Source organism: Halyomorpha halys, unplaced genomic scaffold (assembly GCF_000696795.3).
Source record: "Halyomorpha halys isolate HHAL.00 unplaced genomic scaffold, Hhal_1.1 Scaffold467.1, whole genome shotgun sequence".
NCBI lineage: Eukaryota > Metazoa > Arthropoda > Insecta > Hemiptera > Pentatomidae > Halyomorpha > Halyomorpha halys.
In genome coordinates, this window is record NW_027114004.1 from 131,503 (window position 1) to 150,765 (window position 19,263).

At 31.0% G+C, this 19,263-nt stretch overlaps 1 protein-coding gene across 1 annotated transcript in view; it reads right to left on the reverse strand.

The window, feature by feature from the left end:
• Nucleotides 1-644: 644 nt before the first annotated feature.
• LOC106683114 (zinc finger protein 521) overlaps nt 645-19,263 on the reverse strand; it is a 64,257-nt gene continuing 45,638 nt past the window's right edge. Inside the window, exon 2 of the mRNA XM_014424370.2 lies at nt 645-4,273. Within this exon, the coding sequence (XP_014279856.1) occupies nt 761-4,204 (3,444 nt within the window). The 5' untranslated portion in view covers nt 4,205-4,273 and the 3' untranslated portion in view covers nt 645-760. The remainder of the gene's footprint in view (nt 4,274-19,263) is intronic.

The window sequence follows — 19,263 nt, forward strand, 5'->3', positions numbered from 1 at the left end:
CATTAATGCATTTCTTCATTTGGTAAAACCAACATTAAAACACGAAGGTACATATTTAAAAAGCTACTGAAAAAAAATAACTTTAATGCATGTAAGATTAACAAAATTTACAATTCAATAAATTTACATGCATGTTTCTATGTTATTATTTTCATTCATTGAAAATATAATAATCTTGTTACAAAATATAGACTGAAACAACAATATTATGTTGTTTTACCAAAAAAAGGAAATTGCTTTTAGTTTAATAAATCGCTTACCTAAATATCTTAATAAATATTAAAAACATAGTTCATTTTAAGTTCCATACCATTTACTATTTTTACTCAGGAACATCACAGTAACAGCTCCTCTATTCCACTAATCTAATTAATATACTTTTTTCAGTTACTTACATCTTTTAATAATATAGGAACATTAAAATGAGAAACTTTCCATTGATACTGTCTGAACATGCTATATATATATATGTATATATGGACCAAAATTTATTAATTATTACAAAAAGTTTAAAACTTATTCCATAATTTTTCAAAAGATTTTGTTTAAATGTATAACCAGTAAATATATTCATTCATATTTCCTTTACTATATCCAACAAGATAGAATTATTTTTTTCTTTCCTTTTTTTTTTTTGTTTTTAATATTTAGTTTTTAAATGTATTAAAATAATTGAAAGGTATGAAAAAAAAAATCATCAGCACTTCAGACAATGCTATTCCAGGAAAATTTCTTCAGAATTTACCAACTTAAAAGTAGACTATGTAGGAGTTAATTTGAATGATGCAGTGATGGGTTTGTCGAGTCTTTCTTTCACAGGAAGGAACACTAAGGAAGATAGGAATGTGCTGGGTGAATTTGCTCCAAAGGCCTTATCTTCTAATACAAATGGTTGCATCATGAAGTTTCCCAGATTATTTGGAACAGCAAATGATGCTGGGATATGAGAATTATTCGCTATTTGCAATAAAGCGTCTCTTATAATTTGTAAGTAATCCATCTGAGGTTCATCTAACTTATGTTCATTTTTAATATGTTCAGAATACAGTTCTATATGATGTGTCATATAAGAACATCTGTTGCATTTCAAGCAAGCATCTGCTTGTGGACTAGGATCAAATTTAGAATCAGTAATTTCTTCATAATTATTGTCATCTTTATTGAGACCTGCTTTATTTTCCATTTCTTCACATTGAAAAACGTGTGAATTTTCATTAAAATTTCCAGTTTCTTCAGGGTTTTTTTTAAATGGAAACATTGGAAGTGAATGTTTCAGGGTTAAATGTTTATCAAGACTTTCAGAGTTGTCAAAACATACTGCACAGATTGGACAACGCATATCTTGCATATCTGTTATTATAGGTAAGTGAGTTCGTTCATGAACCAAAAGCAAAGCTAAAACTGCTGTTGAAAATGGACAATAGGAACATTGATACTGCTTTGAAGTATTACGATTTAAAAATGATGGCAACATTTCACAGTTTTGATCAGATGTACTTGGACCACTATCACTAAGTGGTATATCTGGAATGAAATTTTTATACGATTGAGAATAATATGGATCAGTTTTTTTTGCACTGTCACATAGCGGACGATCGATTGGCTTATTCCCATTTTGTAATTGAACTTCTTTCCATTTATCTTTACCTTCTTCACCATGGTCGTTGAGCAAATGAGCTCGAAGCCACTTAGCACTACGGAATCTTCTATTACAAATCGTGCATACTTCTGTAAAATGGCTAAAATAACGGTGATTCAGTTCATTTTCGTTAGGTCGCAAAGCTATATCAGAGTTAGCCATAGGAACTTTTATTTCAGAACCAATTTGCGGCAAAAAGGCTTCTTCTACAATACCATGAGAATTCTGTTTGTGGACTCTGAGGAAGTATTTGCTACATAATTCTTTGTTGCAAATATCACACACGACACCTCCGATATGTGCTCCATTTTCTATAGAAATTCCGTGCATTCTTTGCATATGTGTTTTCATAAAATATTTGTTACACAATTCCTTTTTGCATATTTCACAAAAACTACTCGTGGGTGTATGCATGACCTGCCTATCAGTTGTAGCAGATAACTGGCTGTTGATATCTTGGTTTTCATTCGAAATCTTAAGACTACTTTTAGGTTCACAAATACTGTGCTTTTCAGCAAAATGTTGTTCTAAATGGCTCATGGATTGAAAATTTTTTTGACATTTAATACACTCTAATTTGTTATATTGGTTTATAGGAAATGTTTGATTTTCTTCATAAAATGAATTACTGATTTCTTCTATTAATGACGCATGGTCTCTAATAATATGATTTTCCAAAGTTGATATTGATCCGAAATCTTGATTACAAACGTCACACATATGATTTTCGAATGGTATATGTTGATTAAGTTTTAATAACATCCCATTCATTTTCTGAATATCAATGTTAGAGTTCTTTTTTGGACAGCTGTTTGTTTTTTCGTGGGTATGGACGTTCTGACTTGATGTGTCGTTTAGCCTTGGATTTGGAATATCGAAATTAGTTTTGATTGGAGCATTTTGATCTGTTACTTGAAAACTCTTGTTTGCATTGTTCAGAGGTTTATCGTTTTTATGAACTTGTTCATTATGAATTTTAATTGAATAATTATCGGCAAAATTAATGTTACAAATGCTACATGTATAATTACAATCATTTTCAGGATGATTTTTGTTGTTTTCTCTTAATATTAAATTCAAAGGCATAGATTGACTAGATTTACTAGGTACATTATTAATTTCTTTCAATTTATCATCTTTTTCTGGGAATGGTATACCGTGGCATTTTTGCTTGTGAACTCGAAGAAAATATTTGTTGCAATATTCTTTGCAACAAATGTCACAAAAAGCACTGTTGTTAGATGTTTGTAATTTTTTATTTCTGTCTGGCGATTTTGAACAATCTTTACTATCTTCGCTTTGCCATGTCGAAACTAATAAACTAAGAGCATCGTGAGGACTATTAGTATCTTCTGATTCGTTTTCTTCTTTCTTCACAGTTGGCTTTTCCTCTTCAATCACGTGTTCTGTCACTTCTTTGCTGCTCTGGAATTCTTTTGGAAATTTAATTGTAGATGGTCCTGGAAGATTAGAGTCTGAAATGTCTATTTTATCTGTTATTATTTGTTGTTTAAAATCAACATCTCCATTGTTTTCTATAATCCCATGAATTTTAGCTTTATGGCGACGTACAAAATATTTATTGCAGAACTCACGTTGGCATATATTACAAAATGCTCTCATGCTACTGTTTGATTTATTCGAATTATTATTAAAGTTTGTACTCAGTTTTTTATTAATTTGTGTGTTAGACAAAGATAAGTTAGCAATACTGCTGGAAAAATAATTCATTAGAGGTAGGGAAGTCAGATTTTCTATAGGATTAGGACCTATATTCTCCATGTATATACCATGTTTGTTCGCTTTATGGGTTTTCAAGAAATATTTGTTGCAGAATTCTTTGTTGCACAAATCACAAAATGCTTCCGGATTGAATATACGGTGAGGTGAGCTTATTTGGTTATCATTATTACCAACGACTATCTTCTTGAAACCTGGTAATATTAAATTACAAGGTTGAGATTGCTGAAACAGATTGTTTTGGAAAGTTTGGTTCTTCAAATTCATCTGATCAGGATTGTGTAAATTATAAATCAAGGGAGTACTATCAGAGTTTTTATACCAGCCTCTTTCGTCTATTGTTGATGAGAATGAATCTACGGAGTCTTGTGGCGAAGGTGTCTTATGGGATAAATTTAAAGGAAATGAAAAGTCTTTTTTTTTATTTGAATTGTACATTCCTGAGCAATTGTCTTCAGAACTCTCTTCTGCTTCACTGTCATGTTTTTGTTCAGCTTTATTTTCTTTGGCAACATTACAAAAACTGATGTCACAGTTTCTTATTTTACCCGATTCTTTTGCAGGAATTAAAGGTTGGTTTTGTTGTACTGTTACCCAAACTGATGATTTAATATCGACTTCAGAAAACAATTCAGTAGAAGTTATTCTGTTCGGTTTGGATTGTTTGCGTCTTTTTTTAACTTGGGAGCGGTCTAAATCTTCTAAATCGTGGTCCCGTTTAGCCCCTTCTAGTCCTTGCAGAGTTTCGCTAAAAGAATGAGATTCCATGCCAATGATGTCATTTTTCAATGATGGGCAGCTCATGTGCAATAAGGCAGATGCCATCTATAATAGTGTATTGTGTAGTTCATGAAGTCTTCAAGAAAATGTTCTCTTGGAAATCACACCTGTCACCTGGAAAAAAAAATAATAGTTTATTATTTTAAGAACAAATACAGATCCATAAAAATAATGTATCTTATTATAGCCTGCTTATCATATAAAATTTTGTAAGGTATTAAAAATAAATATAGCTATAATCATATAATATATAAATAAATATAATCATCATTATTATTACTATTAGTATATTATTGTTTTAATTTAGAAAATAATTCAGTTTTAAATGTTATTGTATTTTAAAAGAAACTGTTATTTCAGTTATTAAAGTATGTTTTATTTATTGGCAACTGTATTAACACAAAAAATCCTTCTTGTGAATGTGGTGTTACATTACAATGGTATGATACAGATATGTGGAGAAACTAACTATTAGTAGCATTCTAATAACATTTCTATATTAGAAGGCCTCGAGGCCATCTTCCTTTCAGGCTAACTCGGAGGATTGTCAGGAATAGAAGAGGAATCAAGATTAAAAACCAGTGAGTTTGAGAGTTTATAATGGAAAGATTGATATATGGTTTGGGCTAGACTGGGTTTATATGAAACATTAAGATTTTATGAATGATTTTATTTGTGAGAAAGTTAGAAGCATTGCGGATTTTACGAAGAATTTTGGATAGTAAGGATTAGACAAGAGAGGAATTCGAATGTTTAGTGGAGCTCTAAAGCTCAACTTCTTATGTCCTGATAAGCCTTATTATATTCATGTAGATCAGTCTTTTGTAATGGATTGAAAGTTTAAAGCGTTTGTAAGCGTAGTCGGAATCGATGTGCAGTTCTCTGTCTTTTTAGTCTTGTGTGAAGATTCCAAGTTAGTCGTTTGTCCAAATTTTGTCCTAGGTAGCGGATCTGTTCGACAGGCGTTGGAGGAATATTATAGGGCAGTCGGTATATTTACGACGAAGGGTAAAGGTGATTTGCTTGGATTTATTTTAATTTTCCAATTTCGACACCATTCTTTGAGGGTTGTGATGTGGTATTGGAGAGTTTGGGTTGCAATTAAAGGGTTATTATTAATTGCAAGCACACATGTGTCATGGGCATATGTGATGTGAATAGTGTTAGGGTTGGTTGGGATGGCAAGTGTATTGACTGTATAGAAGATGGGACCGAGGATACTATCATGAGGAACACCAGCGGACTGAGCGAGGATGGATGAATAGGAACAATGTTTGGTTTTAAACTGGTACCGGTATTATTGGGGGGAAGATATCAGGTAAGTGGGACTATCGGTCCTTTTTTGCAACCTCAAGAAAGATCAATGGAATAATTCTTGTAATAGCTATTATTCATCTATGTCAAACCTTTTTGATTTTCTAATTTGGAATTTAAAAGGGACGACAAATCTATGGAGGAAGCCTCGTATTCTAGAATTCCGTCAGAGCCTAGAAGAGACTACACCTTAATGACGTGTACCAGTCACAGTCTGCTATATAATGTAGAGCAGTTTCCTGGGCTGTCCACATAAGTGACAAGTTTACGAACTACTCCACAAATCTCAAGATGTCTTTTAATTCTGCAAAGGGCTGTAAGAACTCCTATTAGCTATTGGAGTTAATTCCTATTTAGGCCTAGCAGTCCCTTAGTTCTAGAAGTGGAGGGTCTAGTTATTAATTAGTATCTTGGTCTATTTCAGCCCTGTATATCCCCTTCACTCCTTACCTTCTATATTCCATGTCCAATCAAGGACTTATTTACGCTGATGCATTTTAGAGATTCCTCGGAATGGTTCTGGGCCCATTGAAGGGTGTTCGGTCCGCTTATAGCGAGCTGTTCAGCTTTCTCATTGCCAGTGATTCGCTTATGTCCAGGGAACCAGACTAGCTTAAACTTCTTTAACCCCACCACTGACTCCAATGCCTGCTTGCACTCACTCAGCAATGTATAGGTGATTTTTGGCGAGTCAAGGGCTTGAAGGGCAGACTGACTATTGGAAAAGATGATGATGCCTGCCCTTTCACACCTAATAATTTCAGGTCATGTTGCTGCCTACAGATTGGCAAATACCTCTGCCTGAAACAGTCGAGTACTATCTAATGGGAAAGGTTATTTCAACGCCTGAATCTTCTATGTAGACCCCTGTACCTGTTAGACTAGTCAAATCTTTCATCAATCCATCAGTGAAATAGAGCAGATGATCTCTTTGAGTTTCTGGTTTTAAAACTCGTTCATGTATGATCAATATGCTACAATTAATCACTTCATTAAATGTTACGTCATCTAGAACACTGTCATCGTAAAACTTGTCCATTTTGAGTTAAGCACCATCCTATAAAGGAAAGTTCCTTTCGATGGAGAGTATTGTTTAAGTGTAGCTCCTTACAATTCTTGAGGGAGCACTTGAGAACAGGACCGGATCAACAGTGTAGCAAAAGGAGAAAGTGATACGGGCTCCACGCCTATAGCATCAAATATTTTACAAGAGCATGTTTTTTAAAAGTCCTGGCTACCGTTGACAGATATTTTTGCTTTGAAGAATTGTTTTTCTACAGATATTTATAAGAACAAACTTTCTTTTGAAAATATTTCTGTAAAATACTGTACATTTAATTTATTACGTGTAGATGTTTTGTGAGTGTTAGTTTTTGTAAGTGACGAAGAACTATGCAATGTTAAGTAGTTTGAAGTTTTTCTGAAAGATGTACTCTTTTTTTCTTTTTTTTAAATCATTAGTTACATCTCACCAGTTAAAACGTCTCAGAGCAGAAGATATCTTGAAAGTGCAAATATTGTTATTGTTTTTCCAAGGGAATTGGGAAGAAATCTTAAGCAACAAATTTCTTAATACTAATATGGCTGCTGCTATTATTAACGAAAAGTATGAGGCTTGTGAACTGAAATTTTACCATGTTTTAAAACAAAAAGAAAATCCTTGTCATGTTTCTCCAATGGAGAAATAGTCTTTGAATTTACGCATTTGACGTGAGACCGTAACGCATGTACAAAGTTATCTAAGGGACAAGATCGTCTAAGTAGTCACCTCATCTTGATGAATGTGAAATGTAATTTACTAAAAGGAATTGATTCGCTGTGAGTTCTCATTTTCAGATGATGAGTTAAACAATTAAACCTAGAATAAAACCTTTGATCTTCAGGTTTACTACTTAGTGTTTGTTTACTTGTGTAAGTAAATGGCAACAGGTTTTTGTTTTCCTTCAGGCAGCCAAAATAAACGATGTTTTGAGCCAGTCACTCTATTATATATTAAATTAATTAATCTCATAAATATAAATAGAGAGTTGCGATTCGCAGAGTGAGCTCGGAATAGATTACTGATTCCTGTTTGGAATCTCTTAAATTTGGAAAAGCCAATTGTTTACTGTAATGCCACTGTCTTAGTCCAAGAAAAGAAGTAAAAAAAAAAAATAATAAAAAAAAGCCAGTAAACGTAAAATATTGGGTACTTCTGATTTTTTGGGATTGATTAACTATTAAAAATCGATATTTCTAAAACTTGGCAAATTTTTTTTATTCTAGAAAAATCCTAAAATTTGTGCTATTTTTCATTCCGTGGCAAAAAATCTTGGAAACCATCTACTGCAAGAAACACATTATGCATACTTCTTCTAGAGTGAAGTCCATTTTCTAAAATTTGAACACTTATTGAGCTTTGTACATCCAATAGAACCCGAGATGAAGTTTATAAAAAAAACAGTATTTTTGTTCGAAACACGCCATTTTGTGACAAATATCATGGAAAATGCTAATCCTACGAATACCATCATTATGAGTTACTTTAAAGTGATTACAGGGCTCAAATTTTCCCAAATTTACTGTACTTTAAAAATGGTATGCGTAATGTGTTTCGTGCGGTAGATGGTTTCCAGGATATTCATCACGTAATGAAACATTAAAGAAAATTTAATGTAACTTAAATTGTGTTTTATGGGTAAATTAATTATATTAGACTTAGGCCTAATATCCTGGAACTATTTTAGAAAGTATTGTGAGACTGTGAAATTGAAAATGAGGTATGCTAATTTAGAATTAATTATGATTTTATTAATAAAATATTGTAACAAAAGCTGGTAATTGATATAGTTTGCTTGATAATTTATCCATTGACAATTTTGGAGGTGTAATATGAATTCACAAAGAGTATTAAGAGTAAACCGAGATAGATAAAAACCACGGTTAATCAAAACACCTTTAATTTTACGAAGTGCATATATATGTTTATAAAATGTCGCGTTAAAAGGTAAATATGGCTGGAAACATAAAAAAATCGGTGTTTGTATTGTGGTTTGAATGGATTTCCCTGATTGAATTCAAATTATTCTCACTTTCAAGATGCCATAGAATTCCGAATTTTCCTATTCGAATAATTTTAGGTAAATATCAACTTCTAGACTTATCTGAATTTTTAGCACTGTGAAGCATTAAAGGTTTCCTCAATTTTCAAAGAAACATTTTACCTTTTCAAAAATCGTTTGCTTAGAAATGGGGATTCACTCAATACTCTTTTTAAAAATCTTTAAAAAAATAGATTCCGTGCATGATTTTTTTTTTCCAAGTTTTTTCGCTGCTGAAGAAATGGATTCAGAGAAGGTATGGATTTGTAAATGTAATATTTACAATAAAGGTTTTCAATAATTACTTTATTTTCAAGCGAAATAAAGACGTTTACGTTTTGGACTGATTGGTGACAGCTCGTGTCGATTATCTACAACAAAGGCCAAATAAATTATAAAGATATAGGCCATATAGATTGAGAACATTTTTATGGAAAAATAAGTCACTTTATTTATATAAGTATATATAAAGTATAAAGTATTCAGCAGCATAACTATAAATACAATAAGGGCTGTCCCAATATCGACATCAAACTAACTCAAACAAACGGAAGGTCAGAACAGAACAGGCCACTGCTGATGTATGGCTGTGAAGTCTGGGTAACGGCATCCTTTACGAAAAGAAAAAAAATTACATGTTTTCAAAATTAATTTGTAAGAATTGCAGTGGATGCTCCTTGGTTTGTAAAAAGCAGCCTGTTGCATCGGGAATAACAAATAGAGGCAATAGAGGATTACATAAAAAAATGGTTCATGAAGTTCCACTCTCAGTTACCTACAGTTAAAGGAGCAGTGACCTACAACTTGGGAAACCCAACCACAACCCGAAGACTGAAGCCCAGGCTACTGCAGGACATCCTGTTATAAATTCTATATTTATCAGTTCTGTTATTGTCACTCCAAAATTTTATTTTCCTTATCTCTTATAGAAGCTACGTTATACGATTTGTAATGCTACAAGTCATGAAGTTTAAGGGGTACAGTACTTTGTAAGGAAGTACTGTTACAAGACCAACGGATGTGCAAGGAGGTGGTTTGGTCAGAATCACGCTGATGATGAAGGAATCGTTACTTAAAAAGGCAGGAATCAATATACATCTTAATTTCGACCAAAACTAGCTTTGTTCTATAATTCAATCTAAAAGCTCGTCATGAGTGTACTAATGGATACTTTGACTAATCAATATGAGATGACTTGTAGTTCGCGTTCTTACCTAGGACGCCCACATCGAGTTTTCTTATTGTTGTAAGGATTAATTGTTAACTATATTTCACAAGATATGCGAATTCATCGTAGCTACACAAATATTCTTGATAAAAAATAGCTAGTTTTGGGCAGTCAAGTGGTTAAGACACTCCATATTGAGTTTGTAAAATATTTTAAGTAATTAATAACGTAAAACTGACTAAGGTTCTGAGAAAGAGACCATTCGAAAGAAAACCACCAAATTAGAAAATTTAATTTTTCAAACAGCTAAAATTTACAATAAGAAGAACCTCTCCTCCAATACAAAGTTAAGGCATTACAACGCTGTGATAAGGCCTGTATGTTTATACAGGGTGGAGACCACATGCTTACCAACTTGGAAAAGCTGGAGGATCTTAAGAAATATCTATAAGCCCAGGAAAACACAACAAAGTTACAGACTAAGATCTAACGTAGATATCTACAGAAAAATCAAAGATCTGGAAACCGAGATGAGAATCAGAAGGCTGATGTTCTATGGGCACATGAAGAGCATGAAGGAGGAAAGATTGAATAAGAAGATCTTTTAAAAAAATGTTTAGCAACAAAAACATGGGATGATACACGAGGCAAATGAAAGAGGAATTATAGAGACTTAAACTTTCAGATACCGACTGTCAAGATAGAGATAGGAATAGGAAAACATTGAAAAATCTCACCAATATTGGAAGAGGAAAAAAAGGGGTAAGAAGTGGTCCGAAGAAAGAAAAGAAAGGCAGTCGAGGATCATGAAACTGCGATGGGAGGAAAAAAAATCTAGACTCCCAAAGTAGCCTAACCATTGATATTAACGTGGGTCCTTAGTGCTCGATACGTGATAAAAAAAAAAACAAAAAAAAAGAAAAAACGTAGAACTGAAAAATAAGTTGTTTCGTCTTTTAATCAGAGTGTGCCTATTAATGATAAAAAGAAACAAATTATTAAAAAAAAAAAAATTAAATGAAAAAAAAACTTTTTTTCTACATATCCAACTGCTGAGACAGACTTATCTGTGAAACCCCCTCCCCAACTTCTAAATTACTCACAGCTCTAGCCCCTAAAGCTAGTGGAATGAGGCAATCCCGTCTCCCATCTGATAATTTAACGCTTTCAGCACATTTATTCCATGAATAGATTTTATTGAGCGTACGCTTGTTATTGTAGGCCAAATGTAATTGAATAAAATATTGAAAGTAGCTCTTAGTTCGAAAAGTTCAATGACGCATCGTATGGGATGGCTAGTTCATTCAGAAAATACAGTAGTGGAACCATCTGCTCTAATCTGTTGTCCTTCCTCTCGGATAAAGTTACAGAGCACAGAATAAAAACTGAGGGTTTGATAATTACAACACGGAATATCAGAAATTTTGAGATTCGTTCAGCTTTGAGGTTTTTCTTGAATATGTACCACTTTTAAGAGAAAAATCGCTGAAGAGGTTATATATGTCTTCAAATCATGCTAATTAATTGTAAGTTAAACAATTTAATAAAGTGAAAGCCAGAGTGACGTAAATGAGTTCAATTCCACTTAATTTATTGACAATAATAATATTAATAATGTAATTCTGTACCGTGCACTTTTATTTCCTAGGTAATGATATATCCATAATTTAACTAATTATAGGTTTCCAGATAAAATTAATTTTTAGTATTAGATTTTCTGTAATTTTCAAATCTAAGAAAACAATGTAATGGAAAAAATATATACAAATCGTCTTAAAAAAACAGGAGTTGATTTTAGCAGAGTTAGAAAATATTTATAATTGGAGAAGATAGTTGGGGGGGGGGTTGGCAAGCAAAAACAAATTACCGGGGTGCGGTAAGCAAAAAAAAAAATACATAAATAAACAAAAAATTATTTATTCATGTCGACTTTTGGACCTGAGTTTCAGGTCTTCATCAGGGAGCTTACCAAGGGATTCTTGCTAAAACTCTAGACTCAAACTCTTGAGTTTGAGTTCCTTTATGTTTTCTTTTGCTGACCGCATTCCCCCTTCTTTTTCTCCAATTATTAATCTATGCTATCAACACCTCATCAATAAGGAAATATTTATGTTCTACACACCGAGCCCAAATTATAAATGTTGGCATAACTTTTTAAAATTACCTTAAATTATGAGAAAATTTAGTTAAATTAAAGAAAATTTTAATTTACGTTTATTTTAAAATATTTGATAATTGCCATTGTCATTTTTGTGGGAAATCATTAGTCTAATTCAGTTGCTTTATGTCCGTTTCGTTCAACTAGAGCAAGTTGCATACGGAATTTGGCGTAATTTAAAAAAAATAAATAGAATAATCATTAATAAAATAAACACAATTATCAGAAAGCGTATTTTTTTTTTTGCATTCCAATAAATGGATTAATATATTATTTGCCATTATAGTAATTTCAATTTTAATTATTGTAGTATTATTACGACGAGTGTAATAGAAGGAGATAATCCTAGTTTTCAAGAAAAACTATTTATGAATAGCCAACATTTCGATCCGTATTGCAGGTCTTCATCATGGCTAAAATAAAAAGATATAAAGGTGAAAGTATAAGAAAAATAATCCATTAAAAATAGTAAGGAAGTTGAAGAAGAACCAAAAAGATATATTAACTAATTCAAATAATATTTTTTTTAAGCTAATTTTTTATATGGATGTCTTCATAGACCTCGATCTTTATATTTGTTTTATTTACATGTCATTTTTATACTTTTATATTAACTTTACCTATTATTGAATAGTTGAAACTATTTCAAAATTATTTTTCTTTACCACAACCCTGACCATCACCTTATAGTTCACTTACGGTCAACTCTCTCTATATAATACGAATACAATAGTTTAATGATTATAAGGTTTAGGAAAACTATAAAGTAAAATTAAAAAGTAGTTTAAGACATTTATCTTCGAAGGAGTGGTAGTTTTCATGATATTTATAAGGGCCTGAGGGGGGGGGATTATTTCTGTGGTGGGCCCCCGAAATGAAAACTGGACCCTCACAATGGCATTAGAATAGAGTGGTACCCAGAAGATGATCCTCCGAATATCAGAAATTACAAAAAATAAAAAGAAAAGAAAAGATATATCCTAAAATAAATTGATTTATATAGTTCGGACAAAATTTTATATGTAAAATTGATATTCTTATGCAAATATCATAAAAAATACTACCACTACGAAGATAAACGTTATAAGCCACATAATAGTTCATTAAACTAACTTTAATTTGAGAGCTAGCAGACTTCTGTACGCATAATGGTTCCTGAAATTTATTTTTACATTAACAAAAAGTTGTGTTCGAACAACTAGAAATCAACATCTTGTTAATTTATTTTGTTAGACATCATGAAAACTACTTCTCCTTCGAAGATGAACGTCACGAATTACTTAATAGTACATTAAACTAGCTTTAATTGGAGTGCTAATAGACATCTGTTCGTCGAGTGATTTTTGAAATAAAGTTTAACTTCGAAAAATTGATTTTTCGTTATGAAATTTTGCTTTTTTAACTTTATGTCGGGAACTATTGAACTTAAACAACTCCATCAGGTCTCATATTTTAGAAAATGTATTCTACTTAAAATGAATTTCTATTTGATTTTCTTGTGTTGAAAGATATAGAGCTCCGAATGAAAAAATTTTTTTTTAACGTTTTTAAACAGCCGTCCTTTTTATTTCCCAAACTGTAGTTGACAGACTCATCAATTGTTATATATATAATAGTAACTGCAAATAGTTTTGATTCGTGTTATAAAAAATTCGAATGAAAATAATCCTTTTTTTCTCCACCAGGCTCATGTACTAAGTAGGTGTGTTACTGATGTGGAAACATGAAGTGTAAAAACAGTGGAATTTTCATTTTTTGACAGCGTGTTAGTTTGAATGAAATGAGTATATACAATATACTTTTTTTTTTTAAATTAATTTTCTTCACTTATTTAGCAAATTAACACGATATTAAATTAATTTTATAGAGTGAGGTAATAGTTTATTTTTTTTTATTATAGTATTAATCCTTGTATTATAAACTATTTGTGTTCTAAGGCGTGTGCGAAGTTAAATTGTAACATTAAAGTAAATAGTTTATCCAGGTTTACTATCTGTATATATCTGTTTGAATAGTTCTTAATTTTAATTTTTGTATAAAAATTTTTCATATTATAAAACAGTAAAGGATTAACTGAAAAAGAGAAATGCAAATAAATGAGAAATGAACAGAAAGAGTAAAGTAAAAAAAGACACGAAAAATGAAAAAAATAATAATACAATTACGATATATTGTAATAAATAGTTAAAACAAAAAAAAAATTATATTTTGTATGACAACATATGATGGGGAACGGGGCCCTGTGAATATAATATAATGTATTTGTGTATAATGGCTAAACAAATAATATGTACATAATGTACCAATAGAATGAATAGGGATTAAAAAAATAATAATAAAATTATTAATTCTTTTAAAATAATAATTTCAAAATTAAATTCAGAATAAAGCTTATAAGTAGGACGAGGAATATATAAGTATTCTAATCGAAGAAGACTAGTCAAATGATATGCTTGTAAATAAAATTTTATAAGACTGGCATAGTAACAACAGGTAAAAAAATTAAAATTAAAATTAAATTTGTTTTTTCTCAATCATAAATTCAATTGTTAAATTTCAAATATGAAATATAGTATGGTAAATTTAGATTTTTTAATATTGAAATAAATAACGTACATATATAAGCAATGCATAGTTGATAACTTTTATCTATGTTTTAGTAAAATTAATATGAAGGTCTAGAAATTAGGCGGAGCGAAACCTTGTCAAAACGAAGAAATAAGGAGTTTATATGTATTTAATGGTATAATTATATCTCGGAAATAAATAAATAAAATTTTATCCATTTTAGTCTCGAAACATTTTTTATTCCTTTATAAGTCCGACGTTTCGGCCAATTCAGCCATCCTCAAGGACAATTTATTAAAAAAACAACTTTATGCAGATTATTCAGCCCCGGTCATTTATATCAGTCCAAAAATAACCCTAATTAGTCAATTGTTTACATTAAGTTAAAAATTAGAACTTTTTAACACAGTCAACCTTCTTTGTTAAAATTTATCATAAAAATCTGACTGTTATAAAAAAATTTTATTCTTTAATTTAATGTGAACAATTGACTAATTAGGGTAATTTATGGACTGATATGAATGACCTGGGTAGAAAGCTTGCATAAAGTTGTTTTTTTAATAATGTGGTTCTGAGATTGTCCGAATTGGCCGAAACGTCAGACTTATAAAGGGATAAAAAATGTTTCGAGACTAAAATCGATTAAATTTTATTTATTTAAACAATATTAGCCAGTCTCAAGAAAGTGCAAAGATAATAAATAAATAAATACAGTTTAATAGAATATTTCTCTCTCCCTGCTACAATTTTACATAATTATTATTTACGTCTTGATTTTTCGTCTGAGTTCTGTTTATTTGTTTAGTGTGTAAGTTACACTAAAATGAGTAAAAGTTATTTTTTATCCGAAAATTTTTATTTCATAAATATTAGCATGTACAATAATTATTACATTGATTTGGGCAATATCATTATATAATTAATTTTTTCTTGGCTACTTATCACTTATAACTATATTTTACATTTTCGTATAAAATAAACAGTATAGTTTAGAAATAAAATATTATGCAGATCTTTATTGATGATTTTATTGCGATATATATTAATTCTCTTATGCTTATATGGTTTCCCTTTTTTTAGTTAATAAAAGATTTAAAGAGTTAGGGTTGAAAAAAAATCCTGAGTCAATGTGAGTATGTGAGTAAGGTGTCTATATTTAATACTGAACGCATCTTAGTCATTCTTGTGTAATATGAATGGTTGTTATTAGGCATTTGTTTTGAAATTTTTCAAAGTTGGTTGAATTAGTGAAGGGGAGAGCAGTTGTTACGATACTGATTTGTAAATATCAATTTATTTTTTGGAAATAGTTTCGATTTATGGGAACATTTTTTTTACATTATTTTTCTTTCGTTTTCTAATTTAAAGTTAATATGCTGATTGAAGATATGAGAGCAGTTTAAGGTACCAGTTTTCGTTTACTAGGCGTAAACTGTTTTGTTTTACTTTGAAATCAGACTTAAATAGTGTGGAATATTCAACTCCTGTATTACATGTTGACCTATATGCCGTTTCCCAACTCTAAGCTGAGTAATCATCGTCGAATATTCCACTCTGAGTGTGTCTTTCCATATCGAAATTTCAACAGAATTATTATAAAAAAAATTGAATAGACGACCATGTGAAATAGAAGAGGGACATTGACGCTATTGGGATAAAAACATTTAGGCCAGCAGCTGGGAAGGGGGCTGAGTTGGAGATTATTGATTCGGAGACGCAGTAAAATTGTAAATGTATTGTTCGGGGTTTTTCAGTAGAAATGGAAGGGAGGGGTGGTTTAGGTCAAAGTATGTTCTCCACCCCCTCGCGCATGCGCCCTTCCCTCCCCTTTCCCTTTTCACACACCCCTCAAATAATATTTTCGGCTCAGATGAGGTCACGATCGAAAACCTCCCCGCTTTCATTCTCATTTTCAGGCGGATTCTCTTTCTTCTTTCTGTCTGGATAATTCTCCTCCAACCTACTGAGATTCTGGACTTTATTACTCCCTTACACTTCATAAAAATATATATTTGTTTCTTCCCCTCTCTGTTTCTCTGCATACATTTATATGTGCATATATGGCACTTTATATACATTGAACACAATATCACACAAACGCAAACAATCCTATTGTGCAAATTTTCGCTCATTTCATTTTTAGGAGAAATGGTTTCTCCTTTAACCGAGATTTTGATTATTTCGAATACGATAATATATATATTTTTTAAATCAAAATCATTATAAACACTTTCAGAAAAGTGAACTATAATTTTTAGGATAATATAAACTTTTAAAAACTAATTTTAATGATTATGATTTTTATATCATCTAGTTTAAAATAACGAAACTGCCATATCGATGTAAACGATATAAAGTTATGTTATTAACTTTTTTCCTATATACTATTCTTGTTGGAACATCGGTAACTTTAAAGACGATAGGAAAAATTGTTTTGGTATTAGATACCTAGATACATAGATAGATGGACCATTCATTGAGGAAGTCTTTAGACTTTATATTACGCTACAACCCATACAAACGGAGCTCTGCCGATATAAATACTGAATACTTCAGTAAGCACTTATTCGTTATTTTTGTTACGACAACTATATACCCACGGAAGCTAATACATTAACTTTTTAACAAGTTTGAAAACGTGATATTTTTTAAAATAAAATATGTGGGCTGGATAAAAAAAAAAGTGTAAAATATCACACTTTATTGCCGTCTATACAAATTTGTTATCACTTTGATCCAGCCCCTTAAATATTTCTTCGATTAATGATACTGAACAAATTTTTTGTGTTAAAAAAAAGTTTAAAGGTTGTTTTGTATTTTCGGGGGTTTGGTAGATCAGCGTTTAAAGGTCCTGTGCTCACATCTACCGTGCCTGGGTTCGAATCCTTTTTTACTAGATAATTATTCGAGATAATTTATTCGGATAATTTATAGATAGTTTGGTCTGTTTAAACAGCCGTGGGTTTACTGGGTTGAAGTACTTACTGCCAGTGTGGGCTATTATTTAGAATTTTCTTTTTTTATTTCTAAGTTATTATAAGCTTTATTACATAAGTAGACTATTATTAATGTAACTTATATTGAGTTTTTATTTTTTTTATTAATGGTCTATTTCCTTTCTTTCTGTTTTTAGGTATTAATAATTTATTTGGCTTTCTTGGTTGACGATTTTAGTTTCTAATCTCTTGGCTATCGATGAGAAATGTCATTTTACTGTACTCTGATGAAATGAGGTTGTCTATCTCTTCTGTTGATGAAAGTTCCACTCTTTGTTTAACAATTTTTCTTTTTATGCACGGATCTTTTACCATGGTTTCTTTTTTTCCAAATTCCTCTATTTTTGGTCATTCTGATTCTTTTGATCTTCTTAATATTCAAACCAGTATGAACTCAAATAATTGGCAATAAAACTTTTAACAGCAGGAACTTTCAGTTTTTGCTTTTATTGTTGATCTGGTCTTGAGTAGTTTTAGCCTTGGTATGCTTTGTTTTGCTGGCTGGGATTAGTAAATATGCTGCATCTACCAGAATTCTTAAGCCAATGCATGAAATTTAAAAACACTCACTACATTTTTTTAGGACAATTGTAAAAAAAAAGTAAAAGTAGATCTTTCCAGAGAATTTAGTTACAATAATTAATAAATACCCATACGTTCATGTAAGATGTAACTATACTACTTGTTGAAAAATAAATTATCAAACTTACAAAAATGGTGTAATAATACACAACACACAAAGTTGTAATTAAAACAGCTGCAGGTGCTGGTCGAAATGGACGGTCGGTGAACCGCTTGGTATGTTAACGTAATTGCTATATGTTATCGCAGGAATTTTATAAGATGGTTCCTGGAGAAAAATAGAGATTTTTAAAATTATTTTCTTACCTTGGTATAAAATAGGACCCCAAGGCCATTTAGCAGCTTTTATTAGAGGACAAACCTGACGGTTGGGCGTAATCCTGCCCAAATTACCTCGTTGGTAAAGAAATAATACTTCTCTACCAAATTCAAGAACCCAAAACCCTTCTTCATTATAGTGGTTTTATTTAATTTATATATATATTTTTGTATTTTGGGGGAATATTGCCTTTGTTGTCAATTATGTATAGTGTATTTAATCATGTATCTGAAACAGGCTTATATAAACCTAATTTAACGCGGGTGAAATCGCATGTCACAGCGGCACTGCTAGTAACAGACCGTTTTTCGTTTATAATCGTGAAAACTACTTAACCTGTATCTTCTAAATTTTAACATCTTCAAGTACCTCGGGAGGTCTAGCTATAATAATATATACTTATATAAACAACTTGTGTATAAAGCTGACGAATTTGTTGAAAGAACTTATTTCAGAACTACCATGTCCAATTTGAAAAATTATTTATGCATTACATAGATCGTTTATCACGGAAGGCTTTATATATTATTTTCATGCTACGACCCATAGACATGGAGAAGTAATCATAAACTTCAAATATCAATCAAGAAATTAGTAACAAACAAAACGTAATATTCGTGGAAGCAGGTTCACTTCGTAACAAGATATTGTTAGGTTAATTAATCGGAATTCACATTGGGGCAAGCAAACGTCATATAGTGAGAGAAACATGATAGTTCATATATCATTAATGTACATATTAATGTGTATGGTGAAGTGAAAAAAAACACGAAAAATATTGCAAATCCTAACAAACATATAATTTTGATACCAATTGGAGAAAAACCTGGATATATAACTAATTCGAAAATGATATAAAATTATTTTTTCTCTTTTGGCACTATTTAATTTAATATTTTAATAATTTATTTATTAAATA